Raw genomic sequence first — 25029 nt, 5'->3', positions numbered from 1 at the left:
AGAGATCCACTTGTTCATGGAAAGGAAAATAAGACAAAGCAAAGCCACCTAAAACACAAGAGGGCATGATTCATTATGCGGTTACATAAGGCAGCAGTGCCATAACACTGTTTTTGTCATCCTGAAGCAGCATGGCCCTGGTCTAAGAGGGGATGAATCAAACTCTGTCTTTGCATTTGAAATGGATACTCAAGCAGCAGACAGCAGGAAGAGACACAGCTTCAAATAGCACCTGACAAGACCCCTCCAAATAAAACTGTAAGGGTAGTTTTGGCTTGGGACATGCAGTCCCACAGCTCCATTGAGTTTGGTAGGAAACTGGCTACAGAAAAGAGAAAAATAAACACCCACATTTCAGTTGTGGTCTTCTTCTGTAACATGAATCATAGAATCATTATGGTTGGAGAAGACTTCTAACATCATCAAGTTCAACCATGGTTCAACCCATGCAGTGCTACAGGCTGGGGTCAGAGTGGCTGGAGAGCTGCCAAACAGAAAGGGACCTGGGGGTGCTGATTGACAGCTGGCTGAACATGAGCCAGCAGTGTGGCCAGGTGGCCAAGACGGCCAATGGCATCCTGGCCTGCATCAGGAATAGTGTGGCCAGCAGGAGCAGGGAAGTCATTGTGCCCCTGTACTCAGCACTGGTTAGGCCACACCTTGAGTCCTGTGTCCAGTTCTGGACCACTCAGTTTAAGAAGGACATTGAGACACTTGAACATGTCCAGAGAAGGGCAATGAGGCTGGGGAGAGGCCTTGAGCACAGCCCTGTGAGGAGAGGATGAGGGAGCTGGGGTTGCTTAGCCTGGAGAAGAGGAGGCTCAGGGGAGACCTTCTTGCTCTCTACAACTACCTGAAGGGTGGTTGTAGCCACGAGGGGGTTGGTCTCTTCTCCCAGGCAACCAGCACCAGAACAAGAGGACACAGTCTCAAGTTGTGCCAGGGGAGGTTTAGGCTCAAGGTGAAGATAAAGTTCTTCCCAGAGACAGTTGTTAGCCATTGGAATGTGTTGTCCAGGGAGGTGGTGGAGTCAACATCCCTGGAGGTGTTCAAGAGGGGATTGGACATGGCACTTGGTACCATGGTTTAGTGGCCATGAGGTGTTGGGTGACAGGTTGGACTTGATGACTTCTGAGGTCTTTTCCAACCTTACTGATTCTATGATTCTATGAAATGGGACTTGGCCTGTCCTGCCTCAAACCAATTGAGCTGCAACTATTGTAAGAACGCAATTAGAATGATACAACCATCAGTCCACTAAAGCATGCCTCAAAGTGCCATGTCTACACTTTTTATGAACACTTCCAAGGGCAATGAAGACACATTTTTGCAGCTGGTGTGGAGGGGAAGTCCACACTGCTCAGGGTGGGTGAGAACTAGCAGCATGGCTGCCTGTGGGGAGGACTAAGGGCACTTCCCTTCTCCAAAGCCCAGTATGTCTAAGGTGCTTCTATAACAAATGTACTTAAATATTTATTTTAACATAATATCTTGCTTTGATTTTGTTTGTTTGTGGGTGGTTTTTTCCCCTTTTGTCTCTTTTGGGTGTGTGTGTTCTGTTTGTTTGGGGTTTCTTTTGTTTTGTTTTGTTCTTTTCTTAGCTGAGTTGCTGCTTTGTCCCCAAGGAGATTCTATCATTACATTAAAGATCTTATTTTTTGTTCTAACTGACAGATGTCCCAAATTACCTATAAACTCTAGCAGTGACAACTACAGATATCTGCTCTTTGCACATTTACTCATAGAATGGCTTAGGTTGGAAGGGACCTTAGAGATCATCTGCTCCAACCTCATTGCCATGGAGGGTGACTCAGCTGCATATGGCTTCAGCCAGCCTAGACTGGAACATCCCCAGGGAGAAGGCATCCGCGATGCCCCTGGGCAGCCTGTTCCAGTGTCTCATCACCCTCATACTGAAGAACTTCTCCCTAAGAACCAGTCTAAACCTCCTCTCCCTCAGCTCAAAACCTTCCCCCTTGTTGTATTGCTAGACACCCTTATGAGAAGTCCCTCTGCAGCCTCCCTGTAGGATGCCTTCAGGTATTGGAAGGCAGTTCTAAGGTCCCCCTGGAGTATTCTCCTCTCCAGGCTGAATAACCCCAGCTCTCTCAGCCTGTCCTCATAGCAGAGGTGTTCCACTCTTGGATCAACTTTGTGGCTCTCCTACAAACTTGCCCCAATAGCTCTGTGTTCTTCTTATGATGGAGACACTGGAAGCAGCACTTGAGGTGGGGTCTCACAAGAACAGAGAAAGGGGAAGAATCATCTCTCTTAACCTGCTGGCCACACTCTTGAGGCAGCATAGGATACTATTTGCCTTCTGGGCTGCACACTGGTTCCCTAACAGAGCAAATTCACCTCATTCTTAAGCAGTCACTGCATCAGAAGCAAACCACAATGCAGACTAGCTTTGAGGGCAGGTACTTTCAAGGGGAGACGAATCACTTGGTGCCATGGTTTAGTAGTCATGACATCTTGGGTGACAGGTTGGACTTGATGATCTTTGAGGTCTTTTCCAACCTTATTTATTCTATGATTATATGATTCTATGATCATAGAATCCTTTTGGCTGCAAGAGACATTTAAATGCAACTGCAGTACTACCAGGTCACCACTAAACTATGTCCATCAGCACCACATCTATTCATTCTTTAGGTACCTCTGGGGGTGGTGACTCTACAACCTCCCTGGGCAGCCTGTTCCAGGGCTTGACAAGCCTTTTGGGGAAGAAATTTTTCCTTATATCCAACCTAAACCTCTCCTGGTGCAACTTGAGGCCATGTCCTCTCATCCTATCACTTGTTACTTGGGTACTTTCCAAAGGAGGCAGGTTTTGAGTATACCCCGCAAGGATGCTGCAGAGGGCAGCTGAATCATAGAATCATTAAGGTTGAAAAAGGCTTCTAAGATCAAGTCCAACTGTCAACCCAACACCACCATGCCCACCAAACCATGTCCCAAAGTGCCATGGCCACACATTTCTTGAACACCTCCAGGGATGGTGACTCCTCCACCTCCCTGGGCAGCCTCTTCCAATGCCTGACCACTCTTTCAGGAAAGATGTTTTTCCTAATATTCAACCTACACCTCCCCTTGTGCTACTTGAGGCCATTTTCTCTCATCCTATGACTTGTTACTAGGGAAGAGAGACCAACACCCACCTCACTGCAACCTCACTTCAGGGAGCTGTAGAAAGGCAGAAGGTCTCCCCTCAGCCTCCCTGCCTCCAGATTAAACTACTCCAGTTCCTTCAGCCACCTCTCACCAGACCTGTTCTCAAGACCCTTCACCATCTTTGTTGCCCCTTTCTGGATATGTTCCAGCACTTCAATGCCTTTTTTGGGAGTGAGATGTCCAAAACTGTACCAAATATTTGAGGTGTGGCCTCACCAGTGCTAAGCAGAGGGCAACAATCACTTTGCTGTTACTGCTGTCCGCAAGGGAAAGGCCAAAGCTAGATCTCAACAAATTACCAAAGTGGATCTGCAGACATTCTCCATCTGCTAACAGCTGCAATTGGTTCTGGCCAGGAGATATTTTTCTACATATGCAGGATGCTCAGAGTTATCTAAGTCCATTTTATTGCTGCACAGTCCAAACCTAAATAAAACACAGCATAAGGAACAAATCACAAGAACTCACCACAGCCTGTAAAAGGCAAAAGAACTGTGATTTAATGATGCAGTTTAGTCCAAGATCCATGGGAATGGGACACCTGGTGCTTTAGCCCTAATATCCTTTTCTATGCAAGTGTGGGAAAGCACGTAGCTGAGCCTCCATTTATCCTCCTGGAAGCCAGATGTCTTATTTACCTATTTACCAGTGGGGTAATTGCTGTGGATGTAATGGGCTCTTTATCAGGCACAGTGTTTTGGAAGTGTTTCAGGCTAGAAGATGCTATCAGGTGCAAGGCACAGGCAGTAGCATGGGGTGAGAACCGGCGACAGCACGTTAGTAAGGTGTTTTTCCCACCATTTACCAAAGGAACCTATAACCCTCAGCATGGCAATCTGAAGGAAACAGTTCTGCACAGACACAAGCGTGGCTGAAGCGTCAAGAGTCGCAATAAAGCTGAAAGCAAGCGATCGTGACATCAATTGCGATAGTCCCTCTCCCTAGTATATGGCATTGTCAATGCTAATTTCATTTCTCTGGGGGAATGGGGCAACTCTCTGTTACAGTTATCTGCAATTCAAGTACATTTCTATTTCCCCCTATATTCTTGCTTCAGGAATTTGACAGGGTTTTGTGAGGTGTTTGCTCCTGATCAATCCCCCTGTTGCCATCTGTCTGGTCCTGACAAATCCCATTCAGGAACACATCCCTGTAAGGGCTTGGAAACCCTCAGGATGTGTAGATGGATGTCATTTCCTTGGGTTGATCTGTTTCCTGAACTCCCTGTTGGCATTCCTTGAACAGGTGAGTGTTCAGCTGGAATAAATCAGTTGAGCTCTCTTGGGACTCATTTACATCAACGAAGAATCCAGTCCAAAATATAGAGCTAATTTCCCATGCATCAGACTGTCAGACTGTATCCCTTGCTGACAGGACCATTATCAGCAGAAGAAGTGCTAGAAACAGTTTAAAAATGGTGCTGGAACTACAGTTCTGGCAACCTTTCTGTATAGCAGGGGAAGTAGGGGTAGAAGCTCCTCACCCAGACCTTCTCCATTCCCTGGGTGCAGTAACAGAGACATGAACTACATGTTGCCTATCAAGAGCAGCTTTTTGCAGTCACTGTAATCTACAAAACAACCAAACCAGAAGACATTAGGTGATAAACCAAAGATTATTGAGAACATGGAAGGACACTTTCTGTGGAAAAGTAGACCAACATTAAATGGACAATTGTATTTGTGAAGGGCATATAAAAACAGGAATCTGGGACATGACAAAAGTCCATTTTGATGCCTTGCCAAGGCCAGCAGGTTCAAGAGCAATAAAAGAATAAACAGAAGAAAATGCAGCTGCTTACTGTGTCCAGTTCTGGGGCCCTCAATTTAAGAAGGACATTGAGACTCTTGAGTGTGTCCAGAGAAGGGCAACGAGGCTGGGGAGAGGCCTCAAGCACAAGTCCTACAAGGAGAGGCTGAGGGAGCTGGGGTTGTTTAGCCTGGAGAAGAGGAGGCTCAGGGGAGACCTTCTTGCTGTCTACAACTACCTGAAGGGAGGTTGTAGCCAGGAAGGGGTTGGTCTCTTCTCCCAGGCAAGAGGACACAGTCACAAGCTGCACCAGGGGAAGTTTAGGCTGGAGGTGAAGAGAAAGCTTTGCACTGAGAGAGTTGTTATCCATTGGAATGTGCTGCCCAGGGAGGTGGTGGAGTCACCATCCCCGGAGGTGTTCAGGAGGGGATTGGATGTGGCACTTTGTGCCATGGTTTAGTGGTCATGAGGTGTCGGGTGACAAGTTGGACTTGATGATCCTTGAGGTCTTTTCCAACCTTGTTGATTCTATTCTATCCTATTCCATCCTACTCTATTCTATTCTATTCTATTCTAACAAAAATGACCATTGTCACTAAGGGCAAAGTAGAGGGATGTCACAAGTTACTTTTGGCATAAAGTATTACATTCACAGACACTGAAAGATTCAAGGAAGACACTTTCCTTGTTAACATATAAGACCCTAAGCAATGAAAATACCAAAAATTTTAACTGAAGTGAATAGTACAAGAAACTTCTTCACTGCAGGGGTTCTCAAAGACTACAACAGGCTGCCCAGGGAGGCAGTTGAATCCCCATCCCTGAAGGTGCTTCAGAGGGGCAGAGATGTGGTGCTGAGGGACATGGTTTAGCACCAGGCTTGGCAGAGTTAGGGAATGGTTGGTCTTGATGACCTTACAGGTCTTTTCCAACCAAAATGATTCTATGATTCTATCTGAGCTCTGCCTAAGATGCAGAAATACCAATGAGACTAGAAGCTGGATTTACTCTCAGTAAGTGCTCTACTCTGCTGCTGTCCTCACATTGAGAGATACTTGTAATGATTCTTCATGCTCTCAGTGATACCTTTGATTTCAGGGCTTTATCTTACCATGAGAAGCTACTGCAGACCAGCAGTGCTAGACGCTGTCCCCACCCCATTTCCTGTGCCTTTGCAAAATTAGGTCTGATTCTCCCAGAACACATGCAGTAAAAGAAGTGACCTAGTCATACCTAGCATATTCTCTGTGCAAGCTGATGGGCTTTTCTCTTTATGTATCAACCTCCCTATCCCACCAAGCTTGCTGAGGTGGAACGGAGCCCACTGAAACCGGCACCGTGCAGCGCTCCGGGCGAGCAGGCAGCCAGAAAGGAGAGCAGCTGAGGATGCTAATGGAAATGGAAACGCACCCTGCAGTCAAAGGTAGGTTTGCAGAGCAAATGTAAATGACACCATGCTGTCAGAGGAGCATGACTACACAGGATTAAGGGGACTTTGCACAAGCTGGCTGGGTGGCTACAGCCCTGCAAACACAGCGGTGGATTAACCGGGCTGAGCAAATAGCCAGAGCGAAAAAGAAAAGCAGAGTTCCATGCTCTTCACTGAAATTTCACCTTGTCCCACAGCATAACCACTTCTAATTTGCTTTTGCTCTGGCACACAGAGAAGGAAAAAAAATATGCAAAGCTGCCCTTTGTCCCAGCTGTCAGGATTGTAAAACAAATGAGAGATCTGAGTAAGTTTACTTAATTGTTAGCAGTGTTCAAGGCACCTGAAGGGAATCATTTACAGAAGAGAATAATTTGTAGTAGGTAGCAAATTGCATTTTCCTCTATTTTCTTCCTTGGGAAAAATCTATTAAGACTTTATAATGAAAACTCCTGAACATAGTTCAACTAAATGTTGGTCTATTAAAAAAAAACACACAAAAAACAAATAAAAAGCCCTTTTTTTTTCTTCTTTTCATAAAAACACTGTTTGGTCTCTTGAGAAACCCCATTACAAATTAACTGACATCCTTCATCAAAACTGCTAATAAAACAGGTCTGTAACTCACCCAGCAACCTGAAGCCACACAATTTTAGCTCTTAATTCTACTTCTTTTCCTACTTACTCTTCCACTTCTATTTCTAATTTTACTTTGAAAATCCTGGCCAAAAAAAAAAAAAAAAAGAGAGAAAAAAATAATTTCTCTAAATCCCTTTTAATAACAGAGATTATATGGGAAGACATAAAATGTGTTCAGGCACGCCGGTGAGTCGCAAAGTTGTCCCTCTGCACCTCGCACCCTTCAGCCCCATCGGATCACAGTGACCAAGAGAGAGCACCCTTCCTGATTGGGGTTTTGGCTGTAGGGGTTTTTTTTTGGTTTGTTTTCCACTTCAGGATCATTAGTTTGCATCCAAGACACCACAGGCTGGGTCTGTAAGACATCCATAGGTATTCACAATGGAAACAGAGTAATAAGCTTAAAAGAGGCTGTCACCACTCAACGGAATTTGCTGTCAAATCTCATGTCTTCGGGTTATAAGCAGATTCCTTGGAACAGTAAATTATTCATTTACTAGCTTCTTACTATAATTCCAGTGAGAACAAAACAGAAAACGTTTACTTACTGATGTATATAGGTATCCTTCACTGTTCATTGCCAGATACAATTTTGTTTGAACTCCCTGTATCGCCACCACTCGTAAACCCACAGGTATGAGGTTAAACAAAGCTAGGAGAGAAAGGAGATGGAGTGCAAAATTAATCCTTTGGAGTGTGCAGATCAGACAGAGAATTAAATCACCATTATCAGAACAAATTCAAAATACCCATTCATGCACAGATGAATTTCTATGGGTGCTACAGGGCAACACTGCTACGATCATGTTCTTCCACAGCAATTTCCACCAACAGCACAGAAATTATCTACAGAGGTTATCAACCCATCTCCCACTTCCTGAAGGTGGAGAATTGGAGGCACTGAGAGCTAAAAGGACTTACATGCCTCATGAGCAGGATCCAACAGGATTGAGTAGAGCTCAGGGAGGTGGTAGAGTCACCATCCCTGTTCAAGAGGGGATTGGACATGGCACTTGGTGCCATGGTTCAGTCATGAGGTCTGTGGTGACAGGTTGGACTTGATGATCTTTGAGGTCTCTTTCAACCTTGGTGAATCTGTGATTCTGTCCTGAATGCACAAAATGTGGTTTGGTTTAGGTTTTTTTGGTTTGTTGTGTTTTGGGTTTTTTTCTGGTTTGGTTTTGGTCTGCTGTTGTTGTTGTTGTTGTTTTGTTTTGTTCTGTTTTGTTTTTTAATCCTGACAGTAAATACAAAAGAAAAAAAAGAGAAAAAAGGAGTTGTTAGCCATTGGAAAGGACTGCCCAGGGAGGTGGTGGAGTCACCATCCCTGGAGATGTTCAAGAGGGGATTGGACGTGGCACTTGGTGCTACAGTTTAGTAGTCATGAGGTCTGTGGTGACAGGTTGGACCTGATGATCTTTGAGGTCTCTTCCAACCTTGGTGATTCTGTGGAAAAACCTCCCCAAAAAAAACTTTTTCAAGATCATCAGAACTTTTTTTTTCTTTTAATTATTTTTCAAATTCAGGGTAAATTGGGTAAATATCTTCTCTGGCCAAAAGGAAGGAGCAAGATGAAATTCAGACGAGTTAAACCCCCTTCATTACCATCTCAAAATGTTTCCACTCAAAACTCGCTGGGGTATTTGTATTGTTGATTTTTCTGTTTTTCTTTCCACTTTTTGACAGGAGAATGGTTTTGAAAACAAAAAAACCCAGCAGAGTTAAATAACTTCAAAATGAGACTAAATGACAGCATACTCTTTGGATCAAGCCTCAAATCTGTGCTTTCAAAACCGAGCTGCTTCCAACGCTCGGCGTTGCGTTTGTGCTTGTACACACGCTGAAAAGTGGCAGGTTTCGTAAGAAGAGAAACATCTCTTCAGACAAAAAGGAGAAGATTCTGGTTTGTAAAGTAGCAAATAAAAAATAAATAATAGCAAGAAGGAAAAAAAAACAAACAAAGAAGCAGCAAAGCCCTGGCATAGATTAGATCCATGGTTAAATTTAAACTGAACACAAGTAAGGAGCTGAATGCTGTAGCCTGTGCTCAGTACATAGGATAACTAAAAAAAAAAAAAAGGGTTAAAAATGTTCAAAACCTGTTATTATAACCCAAAGCATCCCCCTGCAGGCTGTTGTATAAATGCAAGGATAAGGTGAAGCAATGCCAAACTGGGCTCTTATTCCCAGCGGTTTATTACTTGGCTGGAAAACTCTGGTCTGCGTCAGCCTGAAGTTTGGTATTTATGGTGGCTGGCTGAAGCCAATTTAAAAACTGAATTACGGATTTGAAATATTTTTATTCTTTTCAATAGCATAAGCTAAGATTTATGTCCCACAATAAATTCTTTTTTTTTTTTTTCAGCCTGACAATCCCCAAATGATCATAGTTGATTAAAGGGAAATTTGCAGAGTGCCAACATCTAATACAGATCCTAAATTCTGGGTGTAGGGTTGTCAAAGAGTGTGAAAAGAGCAAACCTATGCATGTCCTGCTTCAACAGAGGCATGGCCAGAAGGCAAACCTGAGCACAGGGGGGTGAAGGACTACATGTTGGTGAAAACAGACCTTCTTCCAGCAGGAAGCTGGACCTTCAGCTCTGTGTGCTGCTCTGAGTTAACCTGAGCAACTCAGAGGGCTTGCGGGGGGCCGGCAGCTGAGGACCACGCTCAGGGCTGGCACACCACCAGTGTTAGCTGCTGTGCTGTGATGTTGGAACACCTTTGAGCACTGAAGTTCCTACAGTGGTTGAATATAGCAGTGCAGGGGGAAATATCCAGAACTAATAAATAAATAGAGGAAGTCATAAAATCATACCTGTGGTTTTCTTTCCCTCTCACATACACGAGCGTACATGCAGACACAAACACATACAGGCACATACGTACAGCTCCTCCTCACACTTGCCTCCAGCACAAAAAAATCAACTGAAATGGCTCTTTTTCTTCACTGAACCAAAATCCTCTAGTTCTGTGCAGATTTTGGCAGATAAAACTTAGATTTTCCACAAGAGAAATGGATTTCTCATTCGTTCTAGCAAATGCTTGAATTTATTTGGGGGAGAAATATTCCCTATCTGACTCAGTAAACCTCTCCTTGGAGAACCCTTTTTCTTTTTTTTGCAATTCAACCCCTTCAAGCAGCATTTGATCTTTGTGTAGGGAAGAGAGCATAATTTAAAGCTCAGTATCCAGGCAGAACCTGGAGGTCTCTTTCAAAAGGTGCTTTCTTAATGGCACATTTATGAGTAGGGCAAGCGCGGGGTATTTTCACCACAAGGGTATGAGTAGGGGCTCCGCTGTAAATAGTGCTATGAACCTGTCAGTAGATCAGCTGAGGACAGGGCAAAGCATGGGACAGTTGAGAAGATACAGCTCACTGCCACAAGCCCCAGAGATAGGTTCTAGTGAGCAATTCCTGGCTGTGCTGTGCTTGGCAAAGCAAGCAGAGATAGGAGGCCGAGCACCTGCTGCCAGAGCAGGATTGGGGCACCCAATGCAATGGGTGCTCAGCTGCTTCCCTCAGCAGTCAAGCATCTTTTCCTGTCATAAATGTACATGCTCTATTTTGAGGCATGAGGAGGGTTGAGCACACTCAGAAGCTGGTTGAGACATGGGTGGGATTAGCAGCTGCTGTGGCACAGACGATCGGAAGCTACAAAAAGGCTGTGGGGGAGTAACTCTGGCTCTGCTGCTGCTGCCTCTGCAGAATATGGAGGGGTGCACAGTCAATCTGTCCTCTGCCAGCATAGCCAGACACACAGCCAGGCTGCCCCAGCTGCCACCTCCAGAGTGTGGGGATGCTGGCACTGCAGCAAAAAGGGTGACTCTCCTGTGTAGCGGCAGCTGCTGCACAGCAGTGTCCCACCATCCCTGCACAGCAGTGTCCTATCTTCATCCCTGCATAGCAGTGTCCCACCAACCCTGCACAGCAGTGTCCCAACACCTGCACAGCAGCATGTTCAAGCCTGGCTTCTGCAACGGTGAGTAGCCTGTCCATGACCAGCAAATGTTGATGGGGCCAACAGCAGAGCCATGCAGCCCCCTTCTCTGCCCCAATGCCATGGCCAATAGATTTGAATGCGGTTTGTGTTTCTAGGAGTTGACCCTCATGTGGGCAGATATGACAGGCAGGGTGGCAAAAGAGCCACAGGAAAATAATTGCTTGCTCCTGTGGTCAGTTTATATTAGCATAAAATAATGCAAAGTTGTTTGCATCCTAGTAGCAAAAACTCCCTAAAGAAGTCAGTGTCGACCCAGACTGAGGAAGAACACAAGCAGGTAGCTGTCCAGGTATCTGGCTGTAGAGAGTGCTGGAGCCTGGCTCTTGAGATGCAGAGTAGTAGGGGTAACTCTTGCATAAGGTGTGAGCAGATTGACTACCTACTTAATCTGGTGGCCAGACTAAAGGATGAGGTTGCTAGTCTTAAAAGTGTAAGGGAATGTAGGGAAGAGATGAACATGAAGAGGAAAGAGATAAACCAGAGGGGGAAAGATATGAACGTGAGTAAGCAGGCTCTGCAGGCTCCCACAGCAGAGGCTGATTACCCAAAAAGCAGAGGGGAATGGACACAGGTTCCTCTCAAAAGACACAAGGTTAAACCTCCTTGCCTTCCCACACCTTCCCCGCTGCTCTTGAAAAACAGGTATGGGGCACTGGAGATCGAGGGTGAGGTGGTCCTGTTACCAGAGGACACACCATCTGGGGTTCTCCCTGAGGCTAAAGAGCCTAAGGGTAAACAACCTAAGGTTAAACGGCCTAAGGCAAAACAGCCTAAGGTTAAACAACCCTCCCCTGGCATCAGGACCTGCTCCCTCAAAAAAAAGAGGAGGGTAATTGTTATTGGTGACTCACTTCTGAGGGGAATGGAGGGCCCCATTTGTCGGCCAGACCCATCTCATAGGGAACTCTGTTGTCTCCCTGGAGCCCAAATTAATGATGTTACCAGAAGGCTACCCAGGCTGGTACAGCCTTCTGACTATTATCCTTTGCTACTTATGCAGATAGGGAATAATGATGTTGTAGTCAGAACTCCCAGGGCTATCAAAAATGATTTCAGGGCCCTGGGAGATCTGGTTGAGGGGACAGGTGCTCAAATAATTTTTTCCTCAATACCCTTAGTTGCAGGAGGGAATACCACAAGGAACAGGACAGCAGCCATAATCAACAAGTGGCTTAGAGGCTGGTGCAGACAAAAGAATTTTGGGTTTTTTGATCTTGGTAAAATTTCTACTGCACCAGGCCACCTGGCAACAGATGGAGTACATCTGTCCCAAAGAAGGGGAAAGGTCACAGTATATGAGAATGGCCTGTCCCCCAAAGGTAAAAAGATTCTGGGGAGGGAACTGGCAGCTCTCATCGACAGGGCTTTAAACTAGTTTCGAAGGGGGGAGGGGCTGAAACTAGTCCCCTCAGGCAAGAGTCTGGGGGCAGTAAGCTAGGGGCAGAGGCCAAACCAGCAGCCCAGCTGAGGTGCATGTACACTAATGCACGAAGCATGGGAAACAAACAAGAGGAGCTGGAAGCCTTGTTGCAGCAGGAAAGTTATGACGTAGTTGCCATCACGGAGACGTGGTGGGATAGCTCACATGACTGGAGTGCTGCAATTGATGGCTACAGGCTTTTCAGGAGAGATAGACAAGGAAGAAGGGGTGGAGGGGTGGCCATGTACATCAGGGAGGCACTAGATGCCATTGAGCTAGAGATTAGGGACAATCAGGTTGAATGCTTGTGGGCAAGAATTAGAGGGAAGACCGGTAGGGCAGACATCCTGGTTGGAGTCTGTTATAGACCACCCAACCAGGAGGATGATGTCGATGAAGCATTCTATAGACAGCTTAAGGCTGTCTCAAGATCTCCTGACCTTGTCCTTATGGGCGACTTCAACCTGCCTGACATCTGCTGGGATCTCAACACAGCAGAGAGGAGGCAGTCTAGGAGGTTCTTAGACTGCATGGAGGACAGCTTCTTATCCCAGGTGCTGCGTGAGCCTACCAGGGGCAAGGCTTTGCTTGACCTCCTCTTCACCAACAGGGAAGGGCTGGTGGGTGATGTGGTGGTCGGAGGCTGTTTAGGGGCCAGTGACCATGAAATAATAGAATTTTCAGTATTCAGTCAAGCTAAGAGGGCCAGCAAGAAGACCTCCACTCTGGACTTCCGGAGGGCGGACTTCAGGTTGCTCAAGGAAACAATTCAGAGGGTTCCTTGGGAGAAAGCCCTTAAAAATAAAGGGGTCCAGGAGGGCTGGACCTGCTTCAAGAAAGAGCTGATGAAGGCTCAGGAGCAGGCTGTGCCAATGTGCCGGAAGAGGAGCCGCCGGGGCAGACGGCCAGCCTGGCTGTGTAATGAACTTTTAATTGAACTAAGGGAAAAAAAGAGGGTGTATCATCTTTGGAAGAAAGGTGAGGCAACCCATGGAATGTTTAAAGAGGTTGCTAGGGCATGTAGGAGGAAAATTAGGGAGGCAAAAGCATATTTGGAACTTAAACTGGCCTCTGATGTGAAGGACAACAAAAAGTCCTTCTATAAATATATTAATAGCAAGAGGAAGGGCAGGGACAACCTCCACTCCTTGGTTGACATAGAAGGAAATGTTGTAACACAGGATGAGGAAAAGGCAGAGGTACTTAACACCTTCTTTACCTCAGTTTTTACTACCTGGAAAGAACGTCTACCAGACAGCTGGCCTGCAGAACTGGCAGAGGGAGCCAGGGAGCTGCATGGTTTCCCTTTGTTCCATGAGCAAGTGATAGGAGCTCTCCTCAGCAGCTTGGACCCCCACAAGTCCATGGGACCAGATGGGATCCATCCTAGGGTGCTGAGAGAGCTGGCAGATGAGCTGGCCAAACCACTCTCCATTATTTTTCATCAGTCCTGGCTCACTGGAGAGATCCCAGCTGACTGGAAGCTGGCCAACGTGGTACCCATCCACAAGAAGGGCCGGTTGGATGAGCCAGGGAATTACAGGCCTGTCAGCCTGACCTCAGTACCAGGAAAGATTATGGAGCAGGTCATCCTGAGTGCAATCACACAACACTTAGAGGATGGCCAAGGGATCAGGCCCAGCCAGCATGGGTTTAGGAAGGGCAGGTCCTGCCTGACCAACCTGATCTCCTTCTATGATCAGGTGACCCGCCTGGTGGATGTGGGGAGGCCTGTGGATGTAGTCTACCTGGACCTCAGCAAGGCCTTTGACACCGTTCCCCATAGCAAGCTCCTGGCCAAGCTGTCAGCCCATGGCTTGGATGGGAGCACACTGCGATGGGTTAGGAACTGGCTGGAGGGCCGAGCCCAGAGAGTGGTAGTGAATGGTGCCACATCCAGCTGGCAGCCAGTCACCAGTGGTGTGCCCCAGGGATCAGTGCTGGGCCCCATGCTCTTTAACATCTTTATTGATGATCTGGACGAGGGCATCGAGTCCATCATCAGTAAATTTGCTGACGACACCAAGCTGGGCGCAGGAGTTGATCTGCTGGAGGGTAGAGAGGCTCTGCAGAGGGACCTCGACAGGCTGGGCAGTTGGGCAGAGTCCAACGGCATGAGATTTAACACATCCAAGTGCCGGGTTCTGCACATTGGCCACAGCAACCCCATGCAGAGCTACAGGCTGGGGTCAGAGTGGCTGGAGAGCAGTCAGGCTGAGAGGGACCTGGGGGTGCTGGTCGACGGTAGACTGAACATGAGCCTGCAGTGTGCCCAGGCAGCTAAGAGGGCCAATGGCATCCTGGCCTGCATCAGGAACAGTGTGGCCAGCAGGAGCAGGGAGGTCATTCTGCCCCTGTACACTGCACTGGTTAGGCCGCACCTTGAGTACTGTGTCCAGTTCTGGGCCCCTCAGTTTAGGAAGGATGTTGACTTGCTGGAACGAGTCCAGAGAAGAGCAACAAAGTTGGTGAGGGGTTTGGAACATAAGCCCTACGAGGAGAGGCTGAGGGAGCTGGGGTTGCTTAGCCTGGAGAAGAGGAGACTCAGGGGTGACCTTATTACTCTCTACAACTATCTGAAGGGAGGTTGTAGACAGACAGATGTTGGTCTCTTCTCCCAGGCAAGCAGTACCAGAACAAGAGGACACAGTCTCAGGCTGCGCCAGGGGAGGTTCAGGCTGGATGTTAGAAAAAAGTTCTATACAGAAAGAGTGATTGCACATTGGAATGGGCTGCCTGGGGAGGTGGTGGAGTCGCCATCACTGGAGGTTTTTAGGAGAAGACTTGACAGGGTGCTTGGTGCTGTGGGTTAGTTGCTTGGGCGGTGTTGGATTGGTGATGGGTTGGACGCGATGATCTTGAAGGTCTCTTCCAACCTGGTTTATTCTATGTATTCTATGTATTCTATGTATTCTAGTTGTTTGCATTTGTGCTGTTTAAAGGAAGGATACAAAGGCAACTGCAACTAACAATTTGGCAATGTCTTTGAGAAAGATGATCTTTTCTATGGCCCTGGTGCAGTGCAAGCTGACAGAGGATTAGAGATGCAGAAGAAGAGGCAGCATGCCACAGCTGGATTTATGAATCTCGACATTACTGTGAGGTCTGTACCATCCTTGCCTTGGCCACTTGCACCTTCGTACCCTTGCCGCAGGATATAGTTTCCTGTATTTCCTTATTTTATCAGTCTTGAAATCACTTTTGCCCTGCCAAAACTGGGGAACAAATTCTGCCTTGATTTAAAACCTTGTCCTATTTAAATCATTTAACGAGGCAAAATCTGTTTCTCAGCCAGGAAATCCTCTCCCTGAGGCACTTCCTCAAATTACATGGATTCTTGGCTAAACCCAAGGTCTGTTGGGTGCTATGGCTCCACAAACCCATGTCACTTCCTGACTAAATTCTGCTCCAAAACCTCAGCACTCTTTTAAACTCCCTGCAATTGGGGATGCATCCTTGTATTTGTGAGCCCTGGGTGCAGCAGCAGATTTGCAGAGCTTGAAATAATTGCTCCCAAGTCAGGAGTTGAAGGGGATCTTTAGGCAAACTTCCTATCCAGCTCTAGGTAGCAAATGATGGGGAAGGTGGAACTCCTACATCCAGGCTGCTGTCAGGAGTGTAAATCAGCAGCTTTGTTTTTCAGGGACTGCAAGCTATCTCCATCCCTACCAAAGGAAGAAGGGCAGGGAGATTCTAACAAGGCTGACCAACACTCTGTCTGCAAACCAGATGGACCATGGCTATGGTTTGCTCTGACAGATGCAGTTGCAGAGTCCTAGTGCTGTGCAACCACAACTGCATTTCGGGGGTGGGGAATCCACTTATTATTAAAGGGGAGCTTAAATTATTTCATTGCACTGTAAATGGCCTTAGAGCAAATGTGCAGCGAAGGTGACAAAAAAGGGAACAGCAATGGTATCCCTCAGGGGGTGCAGAGGAGGAGAACAGGGCCTGGAGAAGGAGTCCTCTGGCATTTGGAGGGGGCTACAGTCCTGTAGCTTTCCCACAGTGCACAAATAGAAACCAAATAACAGATGTCTCTGCAGACACAGGAAGAAAGGATTTTAGAGAGCCTGACCCACCTGACATTGATGTGAGCAAGACTTTGGGGGAAGCCCTTCACACAGACTTTGATTCGCAGCAGCAATCAGCCTGTCTCACTAGCACCGTTAAAAACATTGCCATTAAACTCAACTCAGGACTGCAGGACATCCAGAACCCTACACTTGGCTTACATAAAAGATGAATATATAACACACCACACCCCCCCTGATTTTTTTTTTAGGATAAAACCCTCCTCTGTTCTGCATCCCAGCTGCAATAATTTCCTTTACTTTTAAGTATTCATCATTTTGGAAGGCTGCTATCCGACCGTAAGGAATCTTTTATGATTTCCTTTGTAATCCATCAAGTTGTGGTAAATTCGGGGACATGGTGAAAGCAAGAATGCCTCAGAAACAAACACATTTAGATTTCCATAAATTTCATCGTGTTTCAAATCTCAGCATCCCTATTAGAGGGATTCCAAGCAAAATAGGTGCATGAAACAATTCAAAAGGGGGAAAAAAAACCCAGCCCATGGCATTTCAGATGCTTGCTTTAGTACATGAAAGGTTGATAACAATGTCATCCTTTGATGTAAAAAGTGAGGTTTGCTTACTTCTTCTTTAAGGTAATTAACAGAATTGCCCTGAAATCCTGAGTGATCTGCACTGACTCTTAAAATGAGAAACACTAGGTCATTCACTTGGCAACGTTTAAGGTCCACAAGGGTCATTCTTAGAGTTAATGTTGTGGCTGCACTGAGGAGAACTCTGTAAGATGGCAGCGGCCGCTCATCACTGCGCTGATCTGGTTTTTGTGCCACCTTCACTGTGGGTGAGGACAGGACCTGGTGTCCCTCCAGATCCCACCAGACTAAAGGCGACCTCCTCCAGCAGCATAACCTCTTCCCTCTTATCACTCAGAAGTTAACACAAGACAGCAGGGCTGGAGGGGCGCAGGGTGGTGTATCCCTGATAAAGCAAAATGGATTAACGAGGGTGTGGGGAAAGGGTAGGAGCAAGGGACTGAAGAAGACACGATACTGCCTACTGCACCTAGGGCTTACTCTGCAAAATGAAACCATGTTTCACCTGGAAATGCTTTCATATGGAAAGGATAGCACTTAAATCAGTGGGTTTTAATAATTAAGAAGGAAGCTCTGCCTGTTGATTTTCCAGTTTGTTGTCTAAGTGGCCTGAAATACCTTCTCAGACTCCTTGCACTTCCTAACTCTCTATTCAGAGCAGAAACGCAGTTTAAGCTAAACAGTGCAACTACGTGAAATGCCTAAATATTTTATTTACAGGCATCAGACCTAGCCATCTTTTCCTCTTTGCTATCAATTCTTAAAGTTGTAAAAAAACAAACCCTAAAAATAAAATAAAGAATTCAGCCCCAAAACATCCAAAGCCTTTTTTTTCTTTCCACAGAAAGGCTGAGGGAAATCTGTTTGAAAGCTGAAGGTATAATTAGGGTTTAGAAGGGGTAAAAGAGAAACATCATCATCATAATAATAACAGGGAAATGTGAACTTTGAAATGCTGAGGAACTCTTATTGTGTGAAAGACTATGTCTGTGTTTGAAGGAGCCCCTGTTTCAGAGGGGAGATAGCGTTCTTCTATTTCAGGCACTCTGAGTAGGCGAGCAAATTTTCCCTGCTGGGGAAAAAAAATTAAAAGGGGAAAAAAAAAAACCCTAATAAAATCCAAAGGACAGCAATGAACTCCTCTATATTACCATGGAGATAACATTTGCTTTGTTTGTCATGTGTGTCATCATCACCTTCCTCTGGTTCATTATTTCTATAAGTGATTTCTTTCTTATTTGCATCTCTCTCAGCCCCAGGAAGCCTGAAAGACTTCTGCGCTGTGAGCGCGGTGTGAACGCCGCTTTCCACTCACTCAGACATCCCAGGACAACAACTCTGAATGGACCTAAGTGGGAAGAACGAGACAGCACAATCCACAAACACACCATTTAAGTCTCATGTCACTTACTATAACTACTGTCCTCCTCTTTTGTTCCATCAATTGTTCCATCTGCTTGCAACTGCAAGTGGTATCCTTGCCTGCTGTATAGCTTTGTTACTATACCTTTAAGCTGAGGCTCTGTAAAGAAACAATAGTGAGATTAATGTGGGAAATCCTGATGTGCCATTCCAAGCGAGCAGGATGCTAGAAACACAGCTCTGGGTTTCTTCTCCAAGGCTGAGCTACAGGGGAAAGACTCAGAACAAAAGCAGGGCAACCGGCTTTGCAACACTTTTAATTTAGGCTGAGATCAGATTTATGTCTATGAAATCAATTGCCACAATGATTAAATGCCACTTCCGATCGCATGGAGGTAGCACAGTGAAATCTACTCCCAGTGAATACAAATTCCGCCAGCGTGCTGCTTGGCCTCAGGAGCTCAGCCCTATCTCATTTAAGATTAGAAATGAGCTGGCAAAGAGCATATTCTGCCTTTTAAAAAGGTGTGAGTTCTTAAATGGAGAGGAAAAAGAGGACTACTACGATAGCGCTAATAAGAGCCATAGTGACAGTTGAAAGCCTAAATATATAGCAGCAAACGTTTAGCACAGGAACTGCTGCAGCTCTAATAAACAAACCCCCGTTCCCCACTGCTTTGGAGAGTACAGAGCATCCCAAGTGATAAACTACTCAATGAACATATGGAAAATGGAGAGGGGAACCTTGAAATCCAGCAATGTGTGGAACTGCAAAATAAATATTACCATAAGGGTTGAGGTAATTACCTCATCAGCTAGAGGCAGAAAGATCAAAACAACGCAGACTTTGGATAGATACATATTTTTTTCCCCATAACCATCCTCAGATTCACAGTTAGGAAGTGAGATAACTCACAGGGTTTCAGATCATTCTAAACCAAAAAGTATACAGCAACAGGATCTGCCATCAAGTCTCTTGGTTCAGACATCTACTAGGTAATGCACCAGGAGTAATTGCACAAAACCAAAAAGGACTACTTCCACTGAATCCCAATGACATCTGCATTGTAGTCACTTCACACAATTATGCTTGTCAGGAGGTGATGCATCTCTGCAGCTCGCTCCACAACAACTTACTTAATTCAGAGATAAACATACTGTGAAGATATGATGTGTCATTTCCAACAGCCAAGGTCTGGATAAGACTCCTTCTGTTTGTAATCACAGATGTTAGGGAGCTCTGCTGTTGTACTTCATTTTAGTAGAAGCTGAAGGCAAGAGCTCACACTGGTTTTGCCTAAGTGTATTAGGTCCTATGTCCAATTCTTGTCTACCAACTTTTCTGATCAGAAATTAATACAAGCCTCACTTTGGCTTTTCAGCCATAACACACCCCAAAACCATTTGCAAACTGCAAGTGAGGCACCTCTTCGGCGGCTGCTGAGAAAGGCAGATAGGTTAAGTGGCTAACAGCATCAATGTTTTAGCACAGCAAAGCAGTAGCAATGTTACCAGGGGGTTTTGCTCCTCCCATGTACTAAAAACCCCACTGAGATCAGGGACTCAGTCTTCATGCCTGATCTTTCGCACCTCTGACAGAGCGCGTCGCGTTTGCAGGGCAGCTGCATGGATGGGATTCCTAGAAAGGAACAGGGCACCCAAGCAAAACTCTGGAAGATGCCAGCTAAAACAAAAGGTCTCATCTGCAGTCAGCAAATAAAGCATAGCACAGCCACTCTGTGAAGCAGAAAGACAAAAAGGGATCCCTTCTATACCAGTAAGCCATTTAACACACAACTGAAGGAGGGGTATGTGTGGGAACTTCCCCTGCTGAGATCTCCCTTACAAATAAAACACGTGTGTTTGTGTATGTGTAGGTGTAACAGAGAGACAAGACTACTGAAGCATTGGTAGGTGGGTGAACATGGGTGTGCAAGTGAGGCAACCAGTCTTGGTGTGTCTTAACCAAATAAATCAGATGAACACAAAAGGGGAACCACCATGGGGTACCCATGGCGATCAGATCGTACAAGCCAGGAGTGGCAATACAAGCACACTGGTTTTACCAGCCCTGAGGCACCAGTCCCCCTTTCCCCATGGCCTAAGGCACACCTCAGCTTTTATGAAAATTAACCAAACCAAACCCCCCCAAAGACATAAGCCTTGCCAACCTGGTCGCCGCCTTCGCCTTTTCTTGGAGCCAAAGAGTTTGACCCTGGAAAACACATTCAACTTGTTCTTGTCGCAGCTTCCCTTGCTCTTGCTGGGGCTGTTGACACACTTACAGGCATTGGACTTCTCCCGCTCCCTGGCTTGTCTCTTCTGGCGGATCAGGGAGCTGGCGATGGCTGCAGCCATGGCCGCCACCGCCCCGGCACCACCGGCGGGTCAGGCACGCGGGGTTTGGTTGCCGGCCGCGGGCACCGCAGCCAGCATGCTGCTCGGCCCGTCCCCAATGCTGGGGACGCCGCCGGGCACCGTGGCCAATGCCACCCACCGCCAACTGGCTTGGGAGCCCAGGAGATGACCGGTGGGATGCTTGCACCAGAGCCCTGGGGCAGGATGCAAGAGTTTAGCTCAAGTGTTTGATGCTTTTTGTTGTTGTTGTCAGATGAGATCTTCCCCTTTTGACTTTTCTGATGCCTTTTTATTTCTCCCAGCTTCTGTCAGGGCAAAGTTTGCAGGCAGAGGTGAGCGTTTCTACGGAGATCAAGCAGATCACTTGCCAGACATCCCTCTGAGCTTCTCCAGGCGCGCTATTCACATGCAGACATGGCACATCCACTTGGTGCAAGATCATTGCATCTCTCCTAGCCCCAATTTCTCCAGTTAACTTTTCTTCCCACCCGTCCCCTCCCCATTCAAATCCCAGCAAACACCTGTTAGACTCCAGCAGGGGCTGCCCAGTCGCAGGGGTTTTCTGTATCCCTTTTCCTCTTCTTCCTTAAGAAAAGATCCGAAGCAAGGGGTGGTGAAGACACTTGCGCAGAGGTGCTGATGCCTGGAGCCCGGGCTGCCTGCTGCTGCTGAATGCCTCGGGCACCCGCTTCCCCTCCTTTCCTCACAGGTGCAGCTGTCAGCGCAGCCTCCTCTCTAGGGACCCGTTCGGCTCTTGCAGCGTTGCCCTTGTCACCAGGCAGGAAACAGCCAGGGTTCCCCTGGCACCCGCCCGCCGGCAGCTCAGCGCCGGGACTGCAGCAGTAGAAGCAGCAGCAGCAGGATCAGAAACAGCAGGGTAAGGAGCAGGATAAGGAGCAGGAGCAGCAGGAGCAGCGGCAGCAGCAGCCGCGGTCTTTAGGCAGCGATGCGCGCACCCGCGCACACCCCACCAGCTCTGTGCCGGGCACAGAAATGAGGCAACGCAGTAAGCCCCATATCACCACCCTCCTCCTCCTCCTCCTCTTTCTCCTCCTCCTCCTCTCCCAGACAAGACAGCGAGCGGGAGATCTGCCTGGTGGCTCTTTGTGTGGCCAGTTGCAGAAGGGTCCCTGGGGTGCCGGCAGCGAGGAGGCAGGAGGAGCTGGACGTGCAGGCAAGAGAGCAGGCAGGGGTTCAGGGTAGGCAGCCCACCCTTGGCGGCCCCCCCCGGGCTGTGGGTACCTGCTTCTGCCAGAGCCGCCTCCTGGGGAGCCGCAGACACCCAAACAAACGTGACTGCGATGAGCAAATAGCTGGCACTAGGTTCTCGGCAGCGGGTGAGGACACCTGGCCAGAAACGGGGAGGTGAGTTGGGGAGGGGGCCAGGCAGGGGAGCTCCAGCCAGGCAGGAGAGCTCCCCTGCCTTCCCCTCACCCACCCAGGACGGCCCCCTCCCTGCCACACTGACTTACTGGAGGCTTTTTGCCTCTCTTGCCTTTCCTTCCCTCCTCCACACACTATCAGCTCCAGTTTTCTAGCAGAGACAAGAAAATCCTCAGAGAGATAATTTCCTTGTAATTTCCATGTTCTCCCTCTTTCCTTTGTTCCCCTAGCAGAGCCCCTGCGTCCCTGGAGGCCAAGCTCTGATGCCAGCTGGGTTTATTCACCCCTGGCTATGTGGTGGTACCAGAGCAGGGAGATGCTGGGAGCAGAGTCTGTTGTCAGAGCACTGTGGTCAGCGCCCTGTACAGTGGACATGGAACCCTGTATTCAAGCATGACCCAGGACATAGGAAGTAGGAGGTCCTGGGGGTCTCTTTGCAAGCACCCCCTCACCTATTGCTCTTCAGCACACTTTTAGCAGCTGGAATATGATATAGGCTCCGATTCAAGCTAGGAACAAAACAGAGGTTTGCAGCCCTGAAGGCAAACAGCTATTGAAATAATTTATCCCTGAGGCAGAGGGGACTGGCAGTCACCTGGCAGGCACTGAGGTAGGGAGGGATGTCCTGTGAGCAGGAGAGGGGAGGTACAGGGCTGACTCCTCACAGGAGCTGAGCTCAGTGGGGACCATGATGGCAACAAGTTTCAATCATCCAAGCCTGGGAACAGCATCCTGCATGTCACAGGCCAGTCCCAGGGCTCCCCTGAGGCTACTGAGGCAGAACGGATGCAGGTGGGTTGGTGTGACAGATTTCTGATGTGCTTTTAGACTCATCCAGACTTCTCAGGCTACCTTGTTCCTCTCCTGCAAATGCCCTCAGCAAAGCCATGAGATCCTCTCCTCCTTCCCTTGGGTTGCACGCTGTGGTCCCAGGCAAGTGCAAGCAGAAACCATGCCACCCACTATCTTCCCTTCAAACACCTTAATCCAAAAGCAGTCCACTTTATCTCTGCAAACACTGCACTCCTCTGAACCAGAAACAGCTCACGACAGGTCCAAATCTGTCTCCCTCAACTAGGAATTCCTGTCTCAATAAAACACACTGCTTGGCCAGATCTTAATATCATTAATGTCCAGAATGTACAAGTGTTGAGACGATGTCTGAGTGCAAATACAACGTGTGCCATCACAGCCTGGCACCTCAAACAGCTGACATGGCATACTGGGTTTGGCAGCCCAGCCACAATACTTTTTTTCTGCAAGAAGTAGACTCATAGAATCAGTTAGAGTTGGAAGGGACCACAAGGATCATCTAGTTCCACCCCCCCTGCCATGGGCAGGGACACCCCACATCAGATCAGGCTGGCCAGAGCCTCATCCAGCCTGGGCTTAAACACCTCCAGGGATGGGGCCTCAACCACCTCCCTGGACAACCCATTCCAGGGCTTCACCACTCTCACGGTGAAGAACTTCTTCCTCACACCTACACATACAGCTCACACATACATTCATCTTTGTTTATGCTATCCACATACACATATTAAATAAATACTATTTTTTAAATTTTTTTAAAAAAAAATTGGGTAAAGCAGTTGGGTAAAAATAACTAATTCACAAGTTCCACCACTCCCCTCATCTGCCAGTCCACATAAGACATGTGAAAACCAACCCAAGAGACAGCCAGCTGGATATTATTAGTAATAACTCATCCTACTCATCTCACCGGTATCGTACTATGATTTTTGCCATCTTTCCACTTCCAATGCAGTTAGGAGTGGAAATTGCTTTGCCTGGGACTCACCCATTACTTTAGGAGCATTCCCAGTTTGGAAAGCAGCGTTTGATCTTCGGATCAAAGTGAAGCTGCCTCATTGTTATCTGTCCAGCAGGTCAGATGGCATTTCGTTTTCGCAATGACTGCCTAGAACTCAGGAATCACCCCAGCTTGAAAATCCTGGGGGGAAGCAGTATATAAAAGAAGTATTTAGGATATCTTTCTGCCAGCATCCCAGCCTGCATGCTTAAAATCCATAATGAAAATTCATTTGCACAAATATTCCTTGACAGATAACTAAAGAGAGGAATAAAAATAGCACATATGCATAATCAGATTTAAGTTTCAAAAAAAACCCCCCAGTCCTCCAGGTTTTGGCTTTTTTTGCATGATCAGCCTCTTCATCTTTCAGTACTCCTACAAACATGTCTTCATTTACTATAAATGGCACACAAAACCGAAGATCTTGTTGGGAAAACGTCTTCGGTGCAGGACCAGTCTTTGGACTGCTTCAGCATTACAAACATAACAACCACAAGGAGCAGCTTTGTTTACTTTGAGCAGCGAGAGCTGTTCACCCCCCACTATGCCAAAAAGGTAACATAAAACAAAATAACACTCCAAGCAACTTCTTGAATGTAGTTAGCCATTGGAATGGACTGCCCAGGGAGGTGCTGGAGTCACCATCCCTGGAGGCGTTCAAGAGGGGATTGGACGTGCCACTTGGTGCCATGGTTTAGTAGTCATGAGGTCTGTGGTGACAGGTTGGACTTGATGATCTTTGAGGTCTCTTCCAACCTTGGTGATTCTGTGATTCTGTAGAAGACAACCAGACACTCCTTGAACAGATGTCCTCCTTCTTTGTGTGTGATTATTGTAAGGGGCATACTTAGAGATAAACAGTAAAATGCCAGCCTCTTTTCAATCAATAATTAAGCACCTCTTACAAAATCAGCATGGGAAAGACTTAGAGAGTTACTGTCAGAGACAGCACCAGGATATACCCAAAGCTGGGATCTGACCCAGCAGTGATTCCATTCTTTTGAAGTAGACAAAGATATTACCCGCTTTTCAGTTCGAATTCATCCATCCAGTCATCTCTTAAGT

The 25029-nt window shown here is 47.0% G+C and overlaps 1 protein-coding gene across 5 annotated transcripts in view; it reads right to left on the bottom strand.

Moving 5' to 3' along the window:
• Window positions 1–25029, bottom strand: part of FGF13 (fibroblast growth factor 13) — a 433315-nt gene that overhangs the window by 68226 nt on the left and 340060 nt on the right. For 4 of the 5 annotated variants that reach the window (XM_054169376.1, XM_009904274.2, XM_009904276.2 and 1 more), the window contains 2 exons: window positions 18457–18567; window positions 7540–7643 (listed from right to left, as the gene is read on the bottom strand). In XM_054169376.1, coding sequence (XP_054025351.1) covers window positions 7540–7643; window positions 18457–18567 — 215 coding nt within the window. Of the gene's footprint in view, window positions 1–7539; window positions 7644–18456; window positions 18568–20578; window positions 21748–25029 lie in introns of those variants that run through there. The other variant, XM_009904275.2, reaches the window with a different exon arrangement.

Source organism: Dryobates pubescens, chromosome 18 (assembly GCF_014839835.1).
Source record: "Dryobates pubescens isolate bDryPub1 chromosome 18, bDryPub1.pri, whole genome shotgun sequence".
NCBI lineage: Eukaryota > Metazoa > Chordata > Aves > Piciformes > Picidae > Dryobates > Dryobates pubescens.
Note: the sequence above shows the minus strand (reverse complement) of the source record. Positions and strands in the feature narration are given on the sequence as shown.